General features: G+C 40.4%; 1 protein-coding gene across 1 annotated transcript in view; it reads right to left on the bottom strand.

The window, feature by feature from the left end:
- The window catches only part of RFTN2 (raftlin family member 2), a 57,818-nt gene extending 35,764 nt beyond the window's left edge, over positions 1 to 22,054 (bottom strand). The window contains exons 1-3 of the mRNA XM_036254544.1: positions 21,457 to 22,054; positions 5,398 to 5,581; positions 3,789 to 3,903 (exon numbers count right to left, since the gene is read on the bottom strand). Of these exons, the coding sequence (XP_036110437.1) occupies positions 3,789 to 3,903; positions 5,398 to 5,581; positions 21,457 to 21,595 (438 nt within the window). The 5' untranslated portion in view covers positions 21,596 to 22,054. The remainder of the gene's footprint in view (positions 1 to 3,788; positions 3,904 to 5,397; positions 5,582 to 21,456) is intronic.
- Positions 22,055 to 26,595: the final 4,541 nt, after the last annotated feature.

Genomic DNA, 26,595 nt, shown 5'->3' with positions numbered 1-26,595 from the left:
CATACTACCTCTCTAGGAAGCTTTCTGATCTGCTTATAGCTTGATGCTATTGTCGCCTATCTGGGCCATAAAAAACATGATTAGATACAATCCTATCAGTTAAAGAATAGGATTCAGAAGCACATGGCATGATTCTAGTGAAATAATTTCAAACATTGTTTTTTTCATGCATAGCCCTTTTCCTTTTCTCTGCTTTTGCTTAATTTCTTTGTTCTTTTTGTGTCCATGTCTATCCCCCTCCCCCACCTTATTAAACTGGTAATTAATTTAAGGGCAGGACTGCGTCTTATTCATCTTTGTATTGTAATGTTTTGTACCTATAGGCGCCCTATAAGTAATTGTTAAATAAGGGGAAATAAGGAACAAGCAATGTCTTTTACGTGGTCATTGTTTTAAACATTTAAATAAAATGTTTAAAATGTTACCTGGGAGGGGAGGAATAAGTTATGCTGGAGGTTGCAAACGTAAACATTTATAGTCAGAAATGAAATGGAGTGAAAAAGGCCAGGAAGAAGTGAGGCTAAACCAGCAAGCAATGTCTAATCAAAGCAGGTGACTGTAATATCGCTTCTGCTGATGAGAAGAGTTCTGAGAAGAATGGAGAATGTGGGTGTGTGAGCGAGGATAAAGGACTATGTGGACACATAGTCATTTATTTACTCCTATCATTTATTTACTCCTATACCTTAGCACACTGACACTGTAACGATGCATGAAGCCTTACAAATAATCACAAGTTGTCCTTTGCATCAGGTGTCCTGGGAGAGGAGAGGGAGGTGGCAGGGAAGCATCCTTTACCTGGCATTCTGCAGGTGGGCACAGACTCATCACTGCCAGTGTTCTCTCTGGGCCTTACTAAGTGATTTGGTTGAAAACGTGCAGACACCTTTTTCTATTAGAAAGTTTTATCTGGAAAAGTCTGGTAACAAAGAGACTGTATTAATTAGTCTTTTCCATTTTTTAAGTTGGAAGATTGATATTTTCCAATGTTATCTTTATTTAAAAATCCTGGGAAAACATGTGTAAACCTAATTTTACAAATAGAGCAACCATTGATATGTTAAAATGACTTAAAACCTAGCTGTTCAACAGTCAACTCTCTATATAAGGCAGTCGTTCAAAACTAACATTTGGCGTTCACGTATTGCTCTTACTCATGCACGGGGCAATGTTCAAATATTTCATGCACTATGTTTCCTGAAGCTTTTCTCTCTATGAAATAGCCCCATTACTCTAATTGCTGAAATAACAGTACTTTCCTGTTTAAATAGATCTTTAACTGTCTCCAGGAAGTCAAATGCAAAACAAGAGCTCTGATGGTAATCTATTAAGACTAAATGAGTAGTTATATTTTTGTTTAAAAACAAATTTTCTGGAGTGGACATATTCCCAGAAAAAAAAAAATTAAAATTTCCCAGAATTGTAGTAGTAAACAGTACGTGTACCTTGTTTATAAAAATCTAGGCTCAAAGACTGTTCCTGAAAATCTCATCGAGTTTATACCGAGATAGGAAATATCCTTAGCAGCGACCACTGGCTGTACACAGACCACAGGTACTCCCACAGCCATTCACAGCTTAGGGACAATACTAGAAACGGAACAAGCCCTACAGTTTCTTACTGAAAAGGGAATGCCTTAGATCTTTGGTTGTATTCATTTAAATAAAAGCTAAAACCTTACAAATATGTCAGTGCAACTAAAAAGAAAACGAGCATAAAATACCTTCAGTTGAGAATACTTGTCAAGCCCTGGCTGGTTTGGCTCAGCGGTTAGAGCGTGGGCCTGCGGTCCTGAGAGACCCGGGTTCGGTTCCCGCTAAGGGCATGTACCTCGGTTGCAGTTTGTCCCCGGCCCTGGTTGGTCATGCGGGTGGCAGCCACTCGATGTGTCCCTTTCACATTGATGTTTCTCTTTCTCTCTCTCTCTGTTCCCCTCTCCCCCCCGCCCCCCACTCTACCTGAACAAAAAATGGAAAAAATGTCCTCGGGTGAGGATAAAAAAAAAAAAGAATACTTGTCAATGTTTTCTTCATTTTAATCACTATACATATAGTGTTCAGTTTTTCATTTAAGTTTCAATTAGGTTATGTTGTCTCGATTGACAGTCAATAGAGTTGTCATGTTTAATAACCGTAAAATAGTCCATTGTATTGATATAGCATTGCCGCCTCAGTTTCCCCGTTAATGAGAACTTGGCCCCTGACTCACTATTGTTTAAAATATCTTTGTATAGAAATGACCTTTTCCCTTCTCAATTAATTTTTTAGAATAGATTCCTAAAGAAGAAATTACTGAGTCATGAGATAAAACAAGATTTATAATTTTTATGACCAAATTGATATTCAAGAACACGTTACTAATGTATTACAATGTCAGCTGCGATATATTAATTTTTCTTAAATTTAATTTCTCAATTAATGTTGGTGAGGTATTTATTTTCAGTTTTTATGTACATTAAAAATGATAAGTTAGGCTGAACCTTTTGCCAAATATTTCTTTGTTGTTTGTGTTTCCTTTTGTATTCGCTGTTCGTGGATTCTGTCTGTCCACTCAAGACTTGACCTCACCTTGATGCATTTGTATTCTTTTCATATATATTCTGAAACCAAGTTCCCATAGGATACTTTTGTTGCAGATTTCCCCAGATTCTTTTTTTTTAAAGTGCAGTTTTCCTAGTATATGCTATATTTATATAGAACTAAACTCAAAGTCCTTAATACATTTATTATTGAATAAATTATAAATTTATTCTACTCTTATTTTCTTTCCAATTTTTTTATACTTAAAAAATTATCTCTTTAGCTCATTTAAAATGTGTGGCATGTATTTCCTATAGGATAGTTGCACACTTTCCTAAGGATATAGTTCTTACTAAGCAATGGTTGTTCCGTCTTTTTTTTTATCTTCACCTGAAGACATGTTTTGCATTTATCTTTAGATAGAGCAGGAGGGAAAGAGGGGGAAAAAGAGAGGAAGAGCAACATCGATGTGAGAGAGACACATCGACTGGTTGCCACCCACACGACCCCAACCAGGGCCAGGTACATGCCCTTAGCAGGAACCAAACCTGGGATTCTCTGGTCCACAGGCTGATGCTCTAACCACAGAGTCAAACTGGCCAGGGCCCCTCTTTTATTTGTTCAGGTTTGTTATAAAACTTCTATAGGTATAAATTTATTTCTGGCATTTTCATTGTTTCCTTGCCTGTATTTTGTTTTTAACTCTCTGCAATTTGGTATATGTGCTTCAATATGTTTTAAATTCTGGTAGAATAAGTTACCTATTATTTTCTTGTCCTCCCTCCCTCCCTCCCTCCCCCTCTCTCTCTTTCTCTTTCTCTTTCTTTCTTTCTTTCTTTCTTTCTTTCTTTCTTTCTTTCTTTCTTTCTTTCTTTCTTTCTTTCTTTCTTTCTTTCTTTCTCTCTCTCTTTCTCTCTCTCTCTCTCTCTCTCTCTCTCTCTCTTTCTTTCTTTCTTTCTTTCTTTCTTAATTCAGATAGGGTGGGTGGGAGGGAGAGAGAAGGAGAGAGAGAAACATCGATGTGAGAGAGACACATCTGACTGGTTGCCTCCCACACGACCCAGACCAGGGCCCGGGACAAACCACAACTGAGATGTGAGCCCTTGGCTGGAATCAAACTGACACCCATTGGCCTGCAGGCCGATGCTCTAACTGCTGAGCCAAACTGTCCAGGGATCCTTGTTCTTTTTAAAACAAGAAAGGAAACTGATGAAGAAGAAATACCAAATATTTCGCAATATCCCACAAATAAACATATACATTTAGTACCTTTTCTATCAGTTCTTTTGCTACATCATTTGTTTGTGTCTCATAAGTTAGAGGACATTCCTCAATCACAAGTCGTGGGCGTCTTTGTCCACTGGGTACTGCTGAGTGCTTCGCGCTGTAACAGAGAATATGTTCATGGTTAGAAGCCAATTGCTGAATTTAAGCTAATATGCTCACCTCCAATGAGTGAGCAACTCACAAATAAGGTCAAGGAAATAATTTCTCTGTTGTTATCTCAAACCTAATGGTTGTCTTCTTATGCCAAAGTACCAGAAACACAGTCACTTTTATTAACTTAAAATTCTTAATTTAAATTTCTATTGATTTAATTTCTAATTTAATATGGAAGAAAAATTTCATATCTGATGTTTTAACAAAAGTTATGAGAAATGATATTAGATTACTATTGTACCTCATTATTATACAAAAGCACAAGTAAAAATCTTATTCAAATGCAGATAAATATGCTGTATTTTTCCTTTTTCTATTTTTGTCGTCTTTACCCCTTACTTATTCCTAATCTTATTCCTACTAAATCCATGGTAAGAAATGCTAAAAGAGAAAAAAATAATGTATACATGGCTTATAAAGTTTGTAATTAGAAAATGTGTCACTACTGTGTGATGAGATGGCATGTTTAGCTTTAACTAGTAAGCGTCTGATGAAGGCCGCAGCCTGTATGCGCCTTCTCAGACTCCGACCAGTGGGCAGTTACTCCATAAAGACAGTGTCCCTTGAAAGCACACCTAGAAGTTTTTAAAAACTTTTTTTCCTTCTTCAGTTTTTCTGTTTTCTTCTTATTTCATTTTTTCTTCTCTGCTTAGCCCTTTCATAGTTAGAATAGTTGATTATTAAAGTCCATTACTGTAAAGAGAAAACACAGTTTTTACCCTGTCTTTGAGATGGTTTTGATATAGCTGGAGTGGTTTAAAAAATGTAATGTGTTAATCAAAGAAAATTGGTCTGGAGTTTTCATTCTTCGTGGGAAGGAGCAACAGTATTTGAAAACTTTCAGACTTACAAGCTCAGCTGGCAAAAATGGTTGCAGTATTGTTTGGAAAAGCAGCTATTTCAAAAAGTTAAAAAGAATAGATGGCTTTTACATCCTATATTTTGGAAAAAGCTGATAAGTGTTTTACCCAATTTGTGAGAACTTGGCATTTAGACCTTTCCGAAGTTAAAGTTTTAGAAGGTAGAGATAGTTTCTGTTGTCACTGTTAAGAAAACAACATAGGACAGTTCAGAAAATGCTCCGAGAAAGTGGACTAGGTTCTACGCTCGAGGACGTGTAGCTAACTTCCACCTGCACTTGCTGCCGGCGCTGGAGCTCCGAGGGGCTTCTCCAGCCCACTTCCCTCTCCCTCAGTTCACTAACATCCTCACCTAGGATCTGTTTGTCTGCAAGGGGCTAAAATCAACGAGGACTTGTAAGGGAGAAAACGGAAGTTTCCTTTCCCCAATCAGGTACAAGCGGAAAATGTGCCTTAAACCCAACCCCTACTTATCCTTTATTTCTGTCACTTAGTTCAAACACTCTGTTCTTGTCGCCAAAGAAAACAGCCGTTCAACAGCTTCAGAGCCTGACTGCTTTCTTGAGCAGCGGGCGTACCTTAATTTCAAGCGCCATAGCACCACCCTGTAGAGGTAACTTGCAGGTAGGTGTTTTCGCTGCCACACAGGTTGTAGGACAGGATGAATCGCCCCAACAATATAGCCTTTAAGGTAGTAATCTTCCACTTTTGTTACTATATCTGGAATTGAATTTATCTTGATGACTTCTGGGTTTGGTGAAGCTGAAATATCAAATGCAAAGAGAAATCTGCACATTCATGAAATTGAATTATGCATTATTTCTATCTATGTGTGATAATACTAATGAATAGAAAACACGGCCATATGATTTAATCTCAGATAAAGTTAAACCAACATGATTATATACTTTCTAAATTTCAGAAAAAAGCAGCAGAAACCTCATGAGCTGGTAGATATATAATATTACCAATATGTCTTAAATAAAAAAAATATAATGCCTTATATGTTTTTTTTTCAATTAAGGCAGCTTTGTTAGGATTTCATTTGACTGTATTTCCATTAATAGATATTGAAGACACACACAAGAGAAACAATATTAAGTTGAAAAGCCAATTGTTTTTATGATTCTGAACCAGATGAGATGCATACTTTCTTAAGAATCTAAAAATTAAAAATGGGAGAAATGATATCTGTTAAGTAAGAATTGTCATTTCCAATTACATTTCTAAACTATCGTGATTTTAGAGGGAGGGAGGGAGAGAGAAACATAGATGTGAGAGAGAAATATCAACTGGTTGTCTCTCCTATGAGTTTAGACTGGAGATCAAACCACAACCTTTTGGTGTATGGGATGATGCTCCAACCAACTGAGCCACCTGGCCAGGGCTAAGCCACCATGTTTTGTTTCTCTGGGAAGCTAAAAATATGATTTCTTATATAAAGGTTTGAGTAAAGGAATTGAAAAAGTAAAGGTATCCAGAAATTCTTTCAATAAGTAAGAATTCTAAATGCATAGGAAATGTAAATGTAAAATGGATATACAACTTAACCATCCCTTTGAAGCAGGGTACATCTTTAGAAACTACACAATAGTACAATCTGTAGTTTTTAGTCAAAGGAATGGGTTGTGTTACTTGGGAAAATGTTCTTAGTGTTCCAGCAGTATTAATTTAAGAAAAAGCTTTCTGTAACATTATTTCTCATTTTCTGGAAAACAATCAAGAATTAATATCTAGAAACAGATCTGCAGTTTGAGTATCTCTTAGTAACAACACATACGAATGCAGGTATGGGCAGGTGCTGGCTGTTGGCTGATGTCCGCGTGGTCAGTGACATCCAGCAAAGCACTGCTGCTAATGGCCCGGACACAGGAAGGAGGTTAAGAAGCAGAGAAGGAAGAAGGGTCAGAGGAAATCCTCTCCTCCTCTTACATTAACATCCATGCGATGGAACAGAAATCCACCATCTGAGTGAATTCATGCCAACTTCTCAAATGAAAGTATAGCACTGAATAGAAAAGTGATATAAACCAAGATGAATCCATTTCCTTAAATTTTCATCGTCTTTTGGATTTAAACTAATTGATTCATCCTATATTTTCTTCATGATTATTAATAGGAATAAAAACAGAGAATGATCCTAGACTTTGAAGAAATAGCTGGGCTTCATTGTGAAATGACCCAGTTCTACCTGGTGTGTGGCAATCACTCTGTGAGTCATTTGGTTTTACTATTTTTCAGTGTTTTCACTACCAACACTGATTTCCAAACAAAGGAACGAAAAAACCCACCAGATAGAATAAACTATTAAGACCAGGAATCAAACATAACCTACTTATTTTTAGAACTATATACGAGTCCTACAAAATTTTAAAGAAAATTTCAGTTCCTAATGAATCTCACGGCTTATTGTTGAAAGGGGAAATGCTTTCACGTGATACAAAAGATTCCTCATCGTCTGTCCTCTGCCTGCTTTTCAGGCGCCACTCTCGTCCTCCTTCCTCCTTGTATGTCTGGCTTGCAGGCCCTGGCTACTGGTCCCCGAAGCTGCACACTGTTTCGTGACTCCAGGCCTCATTTCCTCCCCTGCTCCGAGCCGGAGTTAGTCACTCTGTGCTGTGCCTTCCACCGCTGCGTGTATCAGGCTGCGTTCGAGTTACTTGTTCATATGTTTGTCTCTGCTGCTGGCTGAGAACTCCTTAGGGACAAGAAACCTACCTTATTTCTCTTTCTTTGCCTACCGTTTTCCTAGGTCATTATGTTAAGCTGGAAATACTATTTATCAAGGGAACTAAGTGGTGAAATTATTGTAGAAAGGCAGAAAAGTCATCAGGGTGAGCTAGTGGAAATAAAAAAAGTTAGGTCAACAAACTCAGGAACAGTTGTCAGGTCATCTAGGCCCTAAAGGAGGGAGACATGACCGGGAAGGAACACACAGGCATTGCTGTGCGACTGTTATTCTTTTGATCACAAAAGTGAAGGTGTCAAGGACCTTGTGAGAATCCAACCAGGTAGAGTTAAAAGTCAAACTCACTTCCGGCCCCACTTTATGTTCCTCAAGTTAATGATATTACAATGAAAAACAAAACAAAACCACATTTGCAAATTAGGTGAAAAGCAATAAGAGGCGGAGCTCCATGGGCGGAATTAGCTCCGTGTCCCCGTGTCCCTGTGGAATCTGGAGAGAAAGTTGGAGCGGACGGTGGCTCAGAGAACGCAGGGCCTGGGGGCTCCTGGACCTTGCTGGCCCCGCTTCTCCACGCACTTGGTTCTGTACTGTCTCAGCCAGTCTACTCTGGCTGCTTTGATCAGAAGGAACCCCCAGAAATCATGAACTTGGAGGTGGGAAGTGCCCTCTCCGGGAGCCGGGTCAGAGTTCACAGCACGGTCTTGTCTCTTTGCCAGAGAGAGCAGGGCAGAGGCCAACACGTAGAAGGCATTTAATGAATTCAAAGAGGTACTTAAACATAGACTATTATTAAATATAGAATAATTTAGAATATTTCAATTATTCTATATTTTCACCTGATGCTCAGCAGTTAGTAATATTACAGTTGACCCTTGAACAACACAGGTGTGAACTTCACGGGTCCACTTATGTGTGGATTTTTTTTTCCAGTAAATACTATAAATGTATTTTTTCTTCCTAATGATGTTTTCTTTTCTCTAGCTTACTTTAATTGTAAGAGTACAGTATATAGTGCCTATAATGTACAAAATATATGTTATTGACTGTTTATGCTACTGGTAAGGTTTTTGGTCAATAGTAGGCTATTAATAGTTAAGTTTTTTGGTAGTCAAAAGTTATACATGGATATTTTGACCGTATGAGTGTGGGGGTCAGCACCCCTAACCCCAGTGTTGTACAGAAGTCAACTGTACTTGACTATTTGAGTTCTATAATACCACCTTCATCATTAAAAATGACATGTTGTCTGGAGATGGATGGTGGTAATGGTTGCACAACAATGTGTATGTACTTTTTTTTTTTTCCCCCATTTTTTGTTCAGACAGAGGGGGAGGGAGAGAGAGGAAGAGAGAGAAAAAAAGAAACATCGACGTGAAAGGGACACATCGAGTGGCTGCCACCCACACGACCAACCAGGGCCAGGGACAAACTACAACCGAAGTATGTGCCCTTAGCAGGAACCGAACCCGGGTCTCTCTGGACCGCAGGCCATCGCTCTAACTGCTGAGCCAAACCAGCCAGGGCTCAATGTATATGCACTTAATGCCACTGCTGTACACCTGAAAATGCTTATGATAGTTAAAATAAAATTACTAATCAATAAGAAAATAGGAAGTCATAGTTGTTGGTGCATTGGTAATAAACTGAAATGTATTTCAAAAAGAATTTATCTCTCATATAGCCACAAAAACAGAATCAACCACCACACAAATAAATACAATGAAAGAAAACACTTACTAGATTCTAGCTAGATACTGTTATCTGCCAAAGACTCTGCGCAATAGCTCTGCTCTTTGATGAAAAGGGAAATTAATCATTAGAGAGCGGTGTTAAAGACATATTAACTCTAAACTGATTGGAAGGCTTAAAAGAAATGAATAGCACATAACTTTCTATGTGATTCAATGTTATCTAATTTTGTCTGTGTGTACAACTTAAAAGTATTTCATGTTCAATGCCAAGTCATTTGGTGTAGGTTTGGAGACCCACTGGATTAGAAGTAGCAGGGACATAATGATAGTAGCAAAGATGACATTAGAGGGAATAAAAGGAATTATAAACTAGGTAAAAGAACTATAAAAACTACAGTCTGGGGCACGTAAAGGGCCTTCTACACTTCATGAACTGATGCTATGGAAAGTCATTCCCTCCACTGTATTATTTCAGAACATGGTGTTCAAAGGCAGAGTTCTCTAACACGTTGAAAACAATCGCCAAGGAAATAGCTAAGACAGAACTGGTGCTCGGGGAGGTCCCTGTTCAGGTGGAGAATGCATTTCTAAGGAACATCTCATTGTCTGGCAATGTCAGAGAAATTTTGTGTCAGTGGAATAAATCCAGTTTTTCTGGCGTAATCCACAGCCCCTTGCACTCTCAGTAAAGGAAGGTTATTTCTTGAAACAATGCAAAAGAAATGTTAATGCACGAAACACACACATGCGCGCGTACACACACAAACTTTCTGGAGGATTACAAACTCAGAAAGCCAGAACATTTATAAAGGGAGAAAAAAAAATGTACATTAGTACTAATAAACATATCTTAAGAAACATATGTAAAGTTCATGTTTGTTTTACCCAGTGCTTTAGTTAATTATTTAACTGTCCCAAGTGTGAATGTTCTATCTGGAGGTCTGTGTCTTTTGATTAATAGCACTTAGCACAGACATGCCAATTACGGTAAGTGCTTAAGAAATACTCATTTAAAAACTAACTGCATGCCCTGGCTGGTTTGGCTCAGCGGTTAGAGCATCGGCCTGCGGTCTGGAGAGGCCCGGGTTCGGTTCCCACTCAGGGCATGTACCTCGGTTGCAGTTTGTCCCCGGCCCTGGTTGGGTCGTGCGAGTGGCACCACTTGATGTATCCCTTTCACGTCTATGTTTCTCTCTCTCTTTCTCTCTTCCTCTCTCTCCTTCTCACTCTATCTGAATAAAAAATGGAAAAATGTCCTCTAGTGAGGATAAAAAAAACAACACAAACAACTGCATGAAAAATTGGACATGATATTTACACATTCTCCTAACAGAGCCCCAGAGGAGCAGGGCCCTAGAGAACAGACTCCAGGACCATACTGTCCGGCTGCAAAGCCTAGCTCTGCCGCTGACTAGCAAGGCACTTTTGTATCCACGTGCCTCAGTTTCCTCATTTGCAAAGTGAAAGTAAGAATAGAATCTATCTTAGCCGGTTGTTAGGAGGGTTAAATGAATTGACATTGTTCCTAGAAGGTATCTGGCACGTAGTGAGTGCTTTGTCAGATAAGGTCCTCTCCCCTGTTTAGAGAGAGAACACACTTTTCTCACGAAGAGCATTAGTTCTAGAAGCAAATTGCCTGGGTTCAAATCCTGGTTATGCCATTTACTAGGCATGTGATTTGAAACAAGTCTGTACCTCTCTGAGACATGGATAAATAACTGTGTTAACTTCATAGACTTGCTTTGACAGTAACTGTGAAACATGAATGAGCCCAGTGCCTAGTATAGAGTAAACATCAAACATCAGAGATGTTCCTGTCTGTTGGGTGGCCCAGCTCTGAGAAAGATTGTTTCAAATGAAGTTGTCCTCAGAGATAAGTCATTGCTGGTTTAAAACATCTTCTTCCTGGAGAATATTTGGGTTTATTCCAAAAACAGGCCTGGCTCCCACTCTGTAGAACTCTTATCAAGGCCCCTAACTCACACTCTAGATCAGGGGTTCCTAACTCCTGCTCTGAAACTGTAACTCACACGCAGATTAGGAGTCCCTGGCTCACACCACAGATCAGGGGTCCCTATCTCATACCCATCTACCCTGTTGACTACCATGGACTCAAAAGCCCAAAGGTGCCAACCAGGCTGATAAAACAAAGAAGGGAGCTGTGCTGGACGAGGCTGTGGGACCCGGAGAAAACTCAAAACCTCATTCAAAGAGTGCAACAGCTCCAGCCGAATGCTGCCTTATGGGTATGGGGGCCCAGTGTCATTTGATCTTATAATTTTCACATAACCCCAGAAGCCTAATTCTTTTTTTTTTTAATCCTCACCGGAGGGCATTCCTCCATTTTCTGTTCAGGTAGAGTGGGAGGGAGAGAGAGGAACAGAGAGAGAGAGAAACATCGATGTGAAAGGGACACATCGAGTGGCTGCCACCCGCACAACCGACCAGGGCCAGGGACAAACTGCAACCGAGGTACATGCCCCTTAGCGGGAACCGAACCCGGGTCTCTCAGGACCACAGGCCGACGCTCTAACCGCTGAGCCAAACCGGCCAGGGCCCAGAAGCCTAATTCTTATATAATATCTTTCCATTTTAAAAAATGGCAGTTAATTCAATATTTTAACACTCTACCCACCAAGGGAGATCTGTCTGATGGCTAAAATATGGCTCCTGTCTGGGTTTGTGCTTGTGCTCGGGGCCACCTCTGGGATTCTGCAGACCAGAGCCTTCCCGGGTCGGCCAGGCCACTTAGACCTCGTAGACATCAGCATCCTAGGACACAGAAAAGGGATCCAAGTCTTCCTCATTCATGGGGACAGGAAATGATGGTAATGGGGGGCTGTGGTTCACTCCATTAACAAACTGTTCTTATCCTACATGGGGACTTGCTTTAAACCTGCCAACATCAGTTGAGAAAGTTAAACCCAGGAACAAGAAGAGGAAAAATAAATTGGGAATTTTGTGGAGAACTGTCCTCCATGTAATTCCCTTTTTTTTTTTTTTAATGTTTTTACTGATTTCAGAGAGAGGAAGCGAGAGGGAGAGAGAGAAACATCTGTGGGCTGCCTCCTGCACACCCACTGGGATCGGACACCCAGGTATGCACCCTGACCTCAGAATTGAACCGGTAACCTGTGCGTGGGAGGACGCTCAACCAACTGGGCCACTCGGGTGGGGCTCCCTTGATTCTTACTAATGGGTTATACTTGCTGAAATGAGACAGGAAGGCCGATTCAGTTTGGAGCCCCCGAGAAGGGCTGGGGGCGCACGGACGGAGGGACTTGAATCAGCGCTCACCAGAGTGAACAGTTACGTCTCCCGCGAGGGGCTCCATGTCGGAGGCCAAGCCTTTGATTGGATGTCCTTCCACTGGGGCAGTGATATCAGAGGCTCTATTACTTTTTAAACACAGGAAATTAGGGGGGTGGTGGCGGTTGTTTTGGCTAGAATTTGAACAGCACCGGTGGTTAGCAGCAGCTGCAAACCATCTTACTCTTAGCTCCCTCCCCATCATCCTTCTTTTTCAGTTGGTTGGGAGAAGGAACAAATGGTGTTGTTTATAGCATTAATGGGTGGGGTTGGTTACTGTTAAATTAATGCTACATGATTTATAAAAGCTTTATTATACTTTACAAGGCTATTGTGAAGAACCGATGGAAAGAAAGCATTTTGTAATTTGCTTTGAAAACTAGACAAATGCAAAGTGGATTTTTATTATTAAAATCAAAACATGCTGGAGGTTAAGCAATCATCTATATTTATCCTTATAGTTTCTAAAATAAAATAATGAATAGACCTTTAAATGTTCCTTTGCACCAACTTTTAAAAGCAGAGAAAGTTACATTCCAGTATAAAGTTAAGAACTTGTTCAGAGCCAAAAGCTTTGCTGATGATGTAACTCTGAAAATAGTCCATGACTTATATATGTTCTTTCCACCAATTTATTTCTGAACATTAGTATGTATTTTTGAAATATTTATGAAATATTTTTCCTCAGATGAAAATACAATGTGCAAACAATGGCGAGAAATTTTATATTTTCAAAAGGGAACAGACTGTCAATCTCCATATTCTATCTAGCAATCAAAGTAAAAAATAATAAGTAACATATACCAAGTGCATATTTTGTGTCAGACACTATGTGAAATGTTTTACATGCCTAATTTTTTTTCAGTTTTCAAAGATTTATTGCTGACTGCAATTCAATGAATATGGCTATACATGTCTAATCTTTTTTTTAAATCCTTACCCGAGGACATTTTTCCATTTTTGTTCAGATAGAGTGGGAGGGAGGGAGGGAGGGAGAGAGAGAGAGACATTGACGTGAAATGGACACATCAAGTGGCTGCCTCCCGCATGACCCCAACCACGGCCGGGGACAAATGGCAACTGAGGTACGTGCCCTTAGCGGGAACTGAACCCGGGTCTCTCTGGACCACAGGCTGATGCTCTAACTGCTGAGCAAAACCAGCCATGCCATCCATCCACTCTGCTTTGTTTGGAGTTCCCAGACAACCCTAAAACTTTCTCTCATTTCTCAGTCTGTACATCTTGTCTTCCAGCCTTGTTTGCCTTAACCCAACTTCCTACTCAGTCTTTTTTTTTTCTTTTATCCTCACCCGAGGACACTTTCCCATATTTTGTTCAGATAGAGAGGGAGGAAGAGAGAGAAACATCGATGTGAAAGGGTCACATCAAGTGGCTGCCACTTGCATGACCAACCAGGGCCAGGGACAAACTGCAACCGAGGTACGTGCCCTTAGCGGGAACTGAACCCAGGTCTCTCCGGACCACAGGCCAACGCTCTAACCGCTGAGCAAAACCAGCCAGGGCTACTCAGTCTTCTTTTTTAAAAAAAAATATGTTTTAATTGATTTTTTAGAGAGAGAGGAAGGGAAAAGGAGAGAGAGAGCCAGAGAGAGAGAGAGACAGAGAGACAGAGAGAACCTGGGCATGTACCCCAACCGGGAATCAAACTGTTGACCTTCAGTGCATGGGACAACACCCAACCAACTGAGCCACACTGGCCAGGACTACTCAGTTGTTTTTAAAACCTTTTTAAATTTTTTAGGTGGGGGTAGAAATGTAACATACAAAATGCACAAAACTGCCAACACTTGGGCAGCCACCATCCATTCAACAATCAGAAAATGACGGGCACTCCAGAAGCTTCCCTTTCAGCCTTTCCAGTAACAACTCCTCTCCCTCTCGGCACCACTAGAACGCTGATGGTCCTCACTTCCTTCTGTTCTTTCCAGTTTACTGTCCAAGTACGCAGCCTCGAACACTATGGTTCAGTTTTGCTAATTTATTGAGCTTTATATAAATGGAATCGTATGGTATGTACGTTGTGTCTGTTTCTCACTCCATGCTATGTTTCTGAGGTTCATCCGGTGAAGCGTGTGTAGTTGTAGTTCCTTCATTTCCATTGCAGCCTAGTAGAAGTCAGCAGAGTACTGCTCATGGCCTGCTTGGTCTCATACGACTAAGTTAACAACGGCAGGGATGAGTGAGTAGTTGTGGCAAAGACCACATGGCCTGCAGAGCCTAAACGACTTACTCTTCGGCCCTTTGCAGAAGAAGTCTGCTGATTTCTGCAGGGTAGTGTTCCGCTGTGTGAGTATACCGTGGTTTACTTTTACTGTCTCTTGTTCCTGGATTTCTGAGTTGTTCACACTTCTGGGTTATTACAAATGATGCTTCTATGAACATTCTTGTATGTGCCCCAGGCTGCACATGTGCCCACATTTCTGTTGGGTATATGTTCAACTAACTGGATAATGCCAAAGCATTTTTCTGACATGATCACACCAATTACCAACACCTAATGTTAGAAGACTTTAAAAATTTTAGCCATTTTGAATGATTTGTAGTGGTATCTCACTGTGGTTTTAACATCTATTTGTCTGATTATTAACAAGGCCGAGCACAGTTTTGTATGTCTATTGGCCATTTGGGTTTTCTGTTTTGTGAACGGCATGTCCGGGTTCCTTGTCCATTTCCCACTGGGTTGTCTTTTCCTTACTGATTTATTTGCAGTTATATTTTATATATTCTGGATACAAACCTTTGTTTAAGTCCCACTCATTCTTTAGATCTCAGAGGAGGTGGTACTTCTTTAAAGGAGTCTTTCTGCGTCCTGCCAAGCAGGGGGAGGTGCTCTTCTTTCTGCGTCTGCAGCCCTCACACCTCTAGCAGAGCCTGTACGCCCGCGTGTGGTGCATGTGTTGTAACTAAATGCTCACAAATTGGTGTCTCTCAGTAGGATGCTCGGGATGCGAGTTCACAGAGCACAGAGACTAGGCTCTATTTACCTTTGTAGCCCAGCTCTCAGCTCTGTGCGTGCTCACTAAGTATTAGTTCAAACAATGAATATCTGTCCAACCACATATAAGAAGCATACATAAAATCCAATATAATGTAGATTGCCAATAGAAATGTATATGCATTTTCTCCCAAAATCAATGTTTACTTAAGTGGGTCAACTATATGCTATTATCAGAGATTTTTCTTTTTTTTTTTTTTCATCCTCACCCGAGGGCATTTTCCCATTTTTTTGTTCAGGTAGAGTGGGAGGGAGAGAGACGAACAGAGAGACAGAGAGAAACATCGATGTGAAGGGACACATCGAGTGGCTGCCACCCGCACGACCAACCAGGGCCGGGGACAAACTGCAACCGAGGTACGTGCCCTTAGCAGGAACCGAACCCGGGTCTCTCAGGACCGCAGGCCGACGCTCCAACCACTGAGCCAAACCGGCCAGGGCAGAGATTTTCTCTTCCTTCAGTTTAGAATGGGATCTTTCTCTTCCATAATAGTCTGAATTTGTGAGGTTTTATTATTTTTTTCTAAACCAAAATATCTCACCATTTCAAACAAAATGGGACTCCTTACATAGTTTTATCACCTGGTAGAAATTTAGGCTAGACACCATGATAGAGATGATGTTGCAGCTTGAGTAAATTTAGTCATTTTTTATTATTAATTTCTTTTTCTTTTATCCTCACCTGAGGATATTTTTGCATTTATTTTCAGATAGAGCAGGAGGGAGAGAGGGGGGAAGAGAGAAGGAGAAACATTGATGTGAGAGAGACACATCAAGTGGTTGCCACCCACATGACCGCAACTGGGCCGGGGACAAACTGCAACCGAGGTACATGCCCCCAGCGGGAACCGAACCCGAACCCTCTGGTCCGTGGGCCGATGCTCTAACTGCTGAGCCAAACTAACCAGGGCATTATTAATTTATTTTTATGTAACACTGCACATATGATAATCTTTTTACCGCTTGAGGAAATGCCCAGAAACTTATTAGATGCAGACAGAAATAAAAAATATATCAGGACCCTCCCTCCCTCTCTCCCTTTCTTCCTTCCTTCCTTTCCCCTCACTCCCTCCCCTCATTTCTGATCCTTCATTCATCACTTGTTGACTTTTTTTTTAAATCCTCACCCAAGAACATTTTTCTATCTACAGATAGAGTGGGAGGGAGGGAGGGAAAGGGAGAGAGACACATTGACTGGTTGCCTCCCGCATGACCCCGACCAGGGCCAGGGCCGAACTGCAACTGAGGTACATGCCCTTGGCCGGAACTGAACCTGCAACTCTTTGGTCTGTGGGCCAATGCTCTAACCACTGAGCAACCGGCCAGGGCCGCTTGTTGATTTTTTAGTGTGTTCTCTTCAGTGTTGCATCTTCATTCTTCTTGAGAATTGTCTAATATTTAAAAGCACCGATCACTTCTTGTTTTAAACCTCCCCACTCCCTTTCCTTGTGTTCTCTGATGCTCTCCATTCACTCTGTGCCGTTTTTGTTCAGTTGTCCTCAGTATGGCTAAATATACCTGACGCTTAGCTCAAGACACTTGTGCTCTGCCCATATTCCCTCTTTTTAAGACTTCATCTATTTCACTTCCTCCTGGAAATCATTCCCAGCCTTGCATCCGTAAGCGTCTCTAGCGGGATGTTCCCCGGCCGCCTCCATGCAGCATCCTGTAATGGAATTCTCTTCACCACACGTGGACTCTTCGGGACGCCCCGCCTGCTGTGAGAGGCATCATGATTTCCACAGTTACTCATGCTCAGAACCAGGAAGTTGTGTGGATGCCTCATTCTTTCTGTCCCTTCATATCCCACAGGCTAAGTTCCTCCTTCGTAATGTCTGCTATATTTACCCCTTGCATTCCATCCTTACTGCTACCCCTCACGTGCAGGTCCTCCTTGGTTAGCCTTGACCACTACAAGCAGTCTTCTAACTTTTCTCCCCCCTCCCATGTCTCCCCATTGCAAACACACACGAATCTTCTCAAAACACTTCTCTGTATCTATCAACTACTTGTTCAAAAGCCTTTACAGCTGTCTATTCCTCGGATGAACCGAGGAATCATTCCTTAGCCTAGTCGGAGCATTCCATATTCTGTTTCCAACTTATTTTCTGCTTCTCTCCTACAAAACCTCCCCTTAGCTTATTGCTCTATTCAGTAGCCCTTGAACGTGCCTCAACCTTGAGTATTCTATTGTCTAAGCCCTATTTTTTCTTCAGGGTCAGTTAAAGTCCTAGTTCGAGTTCTAACTAATTAAATGCAAAACTGACTTTTCTTTCTTCTGACACCTCTTCTATCTTGTATTGCGGTTTTTCATTCATTAATTCAACACAACTCATTGGCCATTGGTCATGTGTCAAACTCTGTGCTAGACACAGGGGATACGAAGGTTAAGATATAGTTCCTAACCTTGAGGAGTTAATGATCTTGTCCAGACTGACCAATTAGAATATGAAATACTTGAGGGCAGAAACCATGTCTTATTCCTCTTTGTATTTCCAATACTCATTGGCATTTTCTACAGAATATATACATTATATGTATTTATTGCTGTTAACAGTGATGATAAGAGACAACTAGAGCTTCTTGTTCTAATAATAGGGAAGCAAGCTAGAGGCCAGCAAAATTTTACTTAATATATTTTACATAATTCTACTAGAAATTCAAAAAGGAACCTACAATTTGTCCTTCTGTTGGGTTTTTGTATTGTAGAAACTATTTTTTTTTTTTTATCCTCACCCGAGGACATTTTTCCATTTTTTGTTCACGTAGAGTGGGAGGGAGAGAGAGGAACAGAGAGAGAGAGAGAAACATCGATGTGAAAGGAACATATCGAGTGGCTGCCGACCAGGGCCGGGGACAAACTGCAACCGAGGTATGTGCCCTTAGCGGGAACCGAACCCAGGTCTCTCAGGACCGCAGGCCGACGCTCTAACCACTGAGCCAAACCGGCCAGGGCTGTAGAAACTATTTTTAGTCATACAGCTATACATGTTCTAAAAATTCTTAAGACATTTATTTATTTATTTTTATCCTCACCCGAGGACATTTTTCCATTTTTGTTCAGACAGAGTAGGAGGGAGGGAGAAAGAGAAAGAGGGAAAGAGAAAGAGAGAGAAACATCGACGTGAAAGGGACACATCAAGTGGCCGCCTCCTGCACAACCCCAACTGGGGCCAGGGACAAACTGCAACCAAGGTAAGTGCCCTTAGTGGGAACTGAAACCGGGACTCTCTGGACCGCGGGCTGATGCTCCAACCGCTGAGCCAAACTGGCCAGGGCAAGACTATTATTATTTAGATTGTTTTCTAGGATTGTACAGGGAGGTAAACTAACCTTTTTGGATAATTTGCAGAGTTAATTTAACTTTTCATTAATAAATTATATTTAGCACACTCACACTGAGAAATACACACATATAGATTATTATACAATAAACAAAAAAATTTATCACAAAAAATATACTGAAATCTCACTGGTGCAGTTGGTAGACCTGGCATAAAACCAGCAGGTATAATAATAATTAACTTTTATTAAGTGCTTACTAAAGTGACAGGTACCTTTTCAAGGAGAGAGAGAGAGAGAGAAAGAGAGAGAGAGAGAGAGAGAGGGAGAGAGAGAGAGAGAGAGAAAGAGAGCGAGAGAGAGAGAGAGAGAGCGCGCAGAATGTAACTGAATGGAAAATAAATAAGTTTTTCAAGATAACTATAGCCCCCATAACAAAGCATGGGAAATTTCAGAGTCCCTTCCTCTTGCCCCACTGGGACTTAACTCTCTGTCTCGTGTCTGGGTTTGGAAAAACAGAGGAAGACACGGTAACAGACAGGCTCATCATGAGCACACACAGCTGTCACCAGACCACTTTGTTTCCTGAAAGGTTGCTCACTGCACAGTGGCCTCTGAGAGGCAGGAGGAGCCACTGTTCAGCACCCTTACGGGAGCCCAGGACAGAACGGCCAGTGCCACATGTCAGGCGGCAGGCTTCAAGCTCCCTTTGACTCCTCTGTATGCCGGAGTGGCGGGTGGAGGTCAGAGGAGAGAGAGGAAAGTGGTTTGTGGAGCTGGGCTGATGCAGAGTTTTGGCTTCTGAGTCAAAGACAACAAAACAAAACAAAAACATGAGGATAACTGGAAAGAACAGGGACACCAGGAGGCGAGGCACCTGGACTAAACAGGAACCAGGTACAACTTTAAATATGTGCCTGTTTTGTGTGTTAACATCTGCAAACTGTGCCCATACTTACACTTTATACACAGTGTAATAAACTGTTACCTCCTCCAAACACCTAGTGTGGAAGGTAGAAATTATATTCCTTTCACAGAGAGAAGGACTTCTCATAATAACAAAACCAAAATGACTTCTAAAAAGTGCTGTAGATCTTTCCGATTTAAGGATGACTACATTTATACTGATGTGCATGAGATTTTTAACCTTGTGGGGAGGAAGTAAGTCAGAAAAACATTTCAAATGACTTTAAGCCCTAAGATCTTATGGGGGATTGTGCAGCCAATCTTAAAGTGCAGATCAAAATGGCTCTGGCCTCAAGTTTATGAATAGATGAGGTTTTAGGTTTAAGGAGAATGTGTGTTTGTGTCCTATGGATTTACAGAAACTAGTCCTCAAAAATAATCAACAAGGACAATCAATGGAGAGAACAGCACCACATCACAGAAATGTTCTCAAATAATGGTTTTTGGAAAAGTGTAACAACAATTCATATAATTTGTTACTTCTCTGATCACCATTATCTTCATCGACTTTTAACTTCCATAGGTAAAAAGAAAATTAAGAATACCAACGTTTTTTTCTTTGGTAGCCTTAGCCTTAGATAAAAATAAAAATGTGGCTGTGTTACAAGTAGACGTGCAGATTTGTGCGTGTCTCTGGAAGGGAGTTTGCTTGCTGGCCAGCTCAGTGTTTGACAAAGAAAAATGGGCTGCTCCTGCTTCTCGCACAAAGATGCACTGTTCCCAGAGCAGAGCAAAAAATGGAGAATTTGTGTTTAAGTTGAAAAGAAATTAAGATAATATCCAATGTGATAATATGCTTAGTATAAACTTCCTCTCCACTGATAAAGTGTGTGCCTTTTTAAAATGAAAAGTATAACTTTGTAATAAGAACTTAAAATACTGTTATCTGGAAATTCTAACAGCAAGCAAGACAGTCTACAGTTCATGTGTAGTATCGCATTATTAAAGACACAGTTCTGCTTTTTAACAACTCCGTGTTATCTATGCAGCTGCACAGTTACTCTTAAGTTTCTGAGAGAAGTGAGGCAAAGTGTCTGAGCTGTCGAGTCGCCTTGGTCCCTTCCACAGGGCTGCCATCTGGGCTTGTTTATTTGTGTCTCCAACTTTCTGGAACAGGGAGTTTCTCTGTTAGGGACCGGGCACCAAGCAAAGGAAGTGTCTTACAAAAGACTAACTTTTCTTCTTTTTTACTGTATGCTCAAATTTCAAGTTTAGTTTGGTCAAAAATATCCATTAAGTAGCACAATCACCACATGAAACATAGCTGGACACCTCAGAATTGGCTTAGCAAATACTCTTCCACACGATGTAGTTTTCCTCCAGGCTACCTCCTTGTGCCTCAGATGTTTTTCAAAACACAAACTGTCATTAAGGCTATAGCTATCTGGCCAGGAAATCAAACATTTTTCATGTACCCTTCTACAAATAAGCATTTGATTTAAAAATGAAGGACATATTTCTAAGCAGTTTTTCTAATTTTATAAAGTACACGTGAGTCATGTTATAAAAAATGAAGCAAACAAAATCTTTCAATATATAATTAAGAGACAAAGCATTGTTGTTTGATTATATAATCTGATTATGAAGAACACTTTAAAAATTCACAAACCAACACTTAAAAAAACTAGCAGTCCCTTATCTTTCAAACATTTCATTTAACAAATAAAATAGAAGGAAAAAGTACCTTGTAAAGTAAAATCCAGCAATACATATTCGTAAGCAAATTCTGTCTTTGTTTCCACTTGCGGTCTCTTCAGAGTAGAAAATATTTTTCCAGGGCTGCTATCATCAGGGTCTTCTAGCTTTCTAAGTCCGCACCCCATGGCAAAATCTGTAAGGAATTAAATTGCAGGACAGGGGAGGGAGAGCAGCAAATTCTGTTGTTTAAGCTGCAAAAAGAAAGTTATAGACTTAACTGCTTTGATTTTTTCAGCTAAACCATAGATACTCAAAAAGAAAACGTTTGAGTCCAAAGAAAGGAGCTGAAGACTTTTTCTATCCATTTTTCTGTACGGTGGTTGAGCCCATCACGATTGAGCTACAGCTCCCAGAGGCTGGGCTTGATCTTAGCAGAAACATGCAAGCTGCTACAATTTAGCGGAGAATTTCCATGCCACGTCAATTTACAGCCAGCCCCCTACCAGAGTTCTGTCGCTCAGGGCACCAACTGTGCTTTGTCTATTCCAGTTGGCTGGATGATAAAAAAAAGGTGTCCAAAAACAGAAATAAAAAGGCAAAAGTGCAGCTCAGATGGGAATATCTACAAAGCAGAGGATATATTCAGACACAGTGGCATGCGATTCTTTTTCTTTTTTCTCTTTTACCCTCTTTCCTGTGCCCACCCCCTCCTTCCTCCCCGCTACTACCAAGAAAGCAAAAGGAGGGAGGAAGGGAGGGACGGAGGGAGGGAGGAAGGGAGAGAGAGAGAGAGAGAGAGAGAGAGAGAGAGAGAGAGAGAGAGAGAGAAAAGGGATGAAAGAAATGTATTCTCAGCATGACTGGAAACAAAAATCATTTCCAGAACGGAAGTCAGCTTTATGAGGAAACTTTCTGGAGTCTTAAAGGAGAAAAATAAAGTTTTTAAAAAAGAAAACAAACACCTTAGTCTTTAGGTAGCACTTTTGAGGATTTCTTTCGACATTAAGTTTCTTTATGCTGGAAAATTACGAACTAATTAAAACTGCCAAATGAAAAAATACATTGAAATGTTTTAATAAAAAGACTTTAATTGCAAAGAAGAGACAGAATGTGGATAATTAGTTTTCCCAACATCCTTAAAGTTTAAAATACTATTAGAAGGCTTTTGACAGTAACTGGTAACACTCTGCAGCTCCCAAAGTATCCATTATTTATTTATTATTATTTTTTATCCTCACCCAAGGACATTTTCCCACTTTTGTTCAGATGGAGTGTGGGGTGTGTGGAGAAACATCAACGTGAAAAGGACACATCGAGTGGCCGCCTCCCACACAACCAGGGTCGGGGACAAACCACAACCGAGGTATGTGCCCTTGACCAGAATTGAACCTGCGACTCATTGGTCCTTGGGCTGATGCTCTAACCACTGAGCCAGATGGGCCAGGGCAGTATCCGTAATTTGAAAAACATGCACAACAAAACTTGACAACTTGATTCATTTAGTGTTATAAATTGCCATTTACTTGAAGTCAAGAATAATTTATGATGGACCAATTGTAATGAGTGTTTATTGCATTTTACCATTTATAGGTCAGATGGTGTGATGCATTTATCAACACTGAGAGTCCTGGAATCAGATGGCTTGGGTTCAATTCTACTTCTAATACCTGCTAGAGACAAGATCTTGGGCAAGTTACTTGACCTCTTCAAGTTTCAATTTCCTCCCCTCTAAAATGGAGTTAATAATAGTACTCCATAGGCTTGTTATGAAGGTTGAATGAGATAATCTTATCTTACATCCTAACACTATGCCTGCCTAATAGCACAAAATAAATTTGCTAATGTGCTTACACTATAAAATAGGGTTGAGAGTAGTAACAGGAAGGAAGTGATTCTACTACCACTCCAATTATTTACAAAATAAACCCTGATCACATTTCAGATTCTAGGGGACACAAGTCTGAAAAGATTTTTTTCAGTCATGTTGAAGAGTGCCCATGCAAACTCTCAAAGTGGGGAATGGACTGGTTTGTAGATCACTATGGCCTCTTGTCTCTTCCTTCTGCCTACTTGTCTTTAGTTTTACTGCTCAGAAGTGTTTTTAACAGAAGATTCCATAGTCCTTCATTTTCAAAGATGAGCATGGTTCATGGTAAGCAATTTATGGGTAAATTAGGCTAAAAAGACAGCAGCCTCTGACCCAGTATGACTTGTTTGACTTGTTCTCTTTTGTATGATGGGCTATGAGCCCCCAGATGGTAGAATATGGAATATTTGAAGTCCACTAGTTTTTATTGCAGCGCCTAAAGATTATTTATTAAATACTTACTATATATTAGATGTCTGCTATCTTCCAGGCACTGAACTAGATGCAGGCTGGGTATACAAGATGACTAAACATGCCCTGAAGAAAGTTATGGTTTAATGGGGAAGGCAGGCTTATAAGCAGATAATTTTGATTTGGTAGCTGCTGAGATATAGCATGCGTGGGATGTTATAGAACCCAAGAAGAGACCTCCAACTCAGCTTGGAGGATGACATGTGAACTGTCTTGAATTATGAATAGATGCAAGATAGATAAAGAGAGGTGGGAAGTGCCCTGGCAGGGTAGCTCAGTTGGTTAGAGTGTCATCCTGATTCACCAAGATTTCGGGTTCAATCTTCAGTCAGGGCACATATAAGAAGCAACCTATGTATGCATAAATAAGTGGAACAACAAATCGACATTTTTTTTCTCTCTCTCTCCCTCAAATTGGAAAAAAAAAAAAAAGGTGGGAAGCATGTGTCAGGAAAAGGGAAAAGCATGAACAATATCACAGAATCATGAAATGGTATAGCATACACCTGAAGGAACATAAAGCAGTTAAAAAGTACTAGAACAGCCCTGGCCGGTTAGGCCCAGCGGTTAGAGCGTCCACCCGAGGACCAATGAGTCACAGGTTCAATTCTGGTCACGGGCACATACTTCGGTTGTGATTTTTTCCTGGCCCTGATTGGGGTTGTGCAGGAGGCTGCCACTTGATGTGTCCCTTTCACGTTGATGTTTCTCTCCTCTCTCTCCCTCCCACTCTATCTGAACAAAAATGGAAAAATGTCCTTGAGTAAGGATAAAAAAAATTACTAGAACATAAAATCTGAAAGAAGACTAAGCTGTAAGGGACGCAAGAGCTAACTTGTAATGAGTCATATGCCATACAAAGGGAATTGGGACTTTATTTTATAGGCAACAAAGTAGAATCAAATGATCAAATAAAAAGAAAATCAAAGGAGAAGTTTGAATTAGGCAAGTAACATCAGTTTGTATTTTCCATGAGTCACTAAGGTTGCTTTGAGGAAGATGGTCTTAATCGGAGCAAGAATGCAGGGAGACCAGTCCATCAGGAGAGTATTGCAGAAGTCTGGTTGATACCTGATGACTGAACTTCCACTCATTATGCCTCTTTAGTGTGAAAAGACCAGATACTAATTCCTAGATGACATTGGCAAAATATCAACCAATAAAGGAATAGTACTAATAATATATAAAAAAATTCTGCTGCCCTGGCTGGTTTGGCTCAGCGGTTAGAGTGTCGGCCTGCGGTCTGGAGAGATCTGGGTTCAGTTCCTGCTAAGGGCATGTGCCTTGGTTGCAGTTTGTCCCTGGCCCTGGTTGGGTCGTGTGGGTGGTGGCCACTTGTTGTGTCCCTTTCATGTCGATGTTTCTCTCTCTCTCTCTCCCTTCCACTCTATCTGAACAAAAAATGGAAAAGTGTCCTTGGATGAGGATAAAAAATAAAAAATAATAAAAAATAAATACAAAATTATATATAAAAAAAGAACTTCTGTAAATAAATAAAAAGACAAGCCAATAGAAAGGTAGACACAAAATATATATAGGCACTTCAGAGGCAAAGAAACATATACAGTTAATAAATATATGAAGTGATGGCTCAACTTCACTTCTATTTAAGGAAATGCAAATCAAGACCACAGTGAGATAACATTTTATTATCATAAGATACACATAATATAAAATTTACCATTTTAACCATTTTAAAGTATACAATTCAGGCATTAAGTACATTCACAATATTGTACAATGATCACTATCTAGTTCCAGAACGTTTTGATCACTGTAAGAGGAAAACCCGTATCTTTTAAGCATTCACTCCTCATTCCAACTTTCTCCTACATCATGGCAACCACTAATCTCCTTTCTGTTTCTATTCTGGATATTTCATACAAATGGAACCTACAATATGTGGTCTTCTGTGTCTGGTTTCCTTCATTTAGCATAATGCTTTAAAGGTCTATGTGGTGGTATGTATCAATCAATACTCCATTCCTTTTTATGGCTGAATAATATTCCATTGTATGGCTATACTACATTTGATTATCTATTCATCAGATGAAAGACATTTTGGGTTGTTTCCACCTTTTAGCTACTGTGAATATTACTTCCACGAATGTTAGCGAGATAGCATTTTACATTTGTTTGACAAAAAAATTAAGAAGTAGATAATACCTAAGTATTAGAGAGGCCTCGTTAAGGGTGTGTCACTGATGGGGATGTAAATTTGTTCAACCATGTGGGAAAACAACTTGACATTATCTTTCTTTTTTTTTGTCCTCACCCGAGGACATTCTTCCATTTTTTGTTCAGGTAGAGTGGGAGGGAGAGAGAGGAACAGAGAGAGAGAGAAACATCGATGTGAAAGGAACACATCGAGTGGCTGCCACCCGCACGACTGACCAGAGCCGGGGACAAACTCCAACCTAGGCACGTGCCCTTAGTGGGAACTGAACCCGGGTCTCTCAGGACCGCAGGCCGATGCTTTAACCGCTGAGCCAAACCGGCCAGGGCTTGACATTATCTTTCAAAATGGAACTTTCACATCCTCTATGATCCAGCAATATCACTTCTAGATATATATCCAAGACAAACTTTAGCATATAAGTACTTGAAAATATACATGAGATAGTTGCAGTAGTGTTCCTAAGATGAAACATTTGAACCACTCAAATGACTATAGTATTTAAATAGATAAAATAAAACAAGATGGCTAGTCATTGACCAAAGATGAGAGCATGCAATGACGCAAGGATTAACATTCATCCAATTCTGGGCTCCTGAAGCATCCCCTCCAACAGAGCTAGAGCTCCTTTAATAAAAGCAAACTTGAAAAACTGCTCTAAGATGAACACC

This window comes from Molossus molossus, unplaced genomic scaffold, assembly GCF_014108415.1.
Source record: "Molossus molossus isolate mMolMol1 unplaced genomic scaffold, mMolMol1.p scaffold_m16_p_11, whole genome shotgun sequence".
Lineage (NCBI taxonomy): Eukaryota > Metazoa > Chordata > Mammalia > Chiroptera > Molossidae > Molossus > Molossus molossus.
Note: the sequence above shows the minus strand (reverse complement) of the source record. Positions and strands in the feature narration are given on the sequence as shown.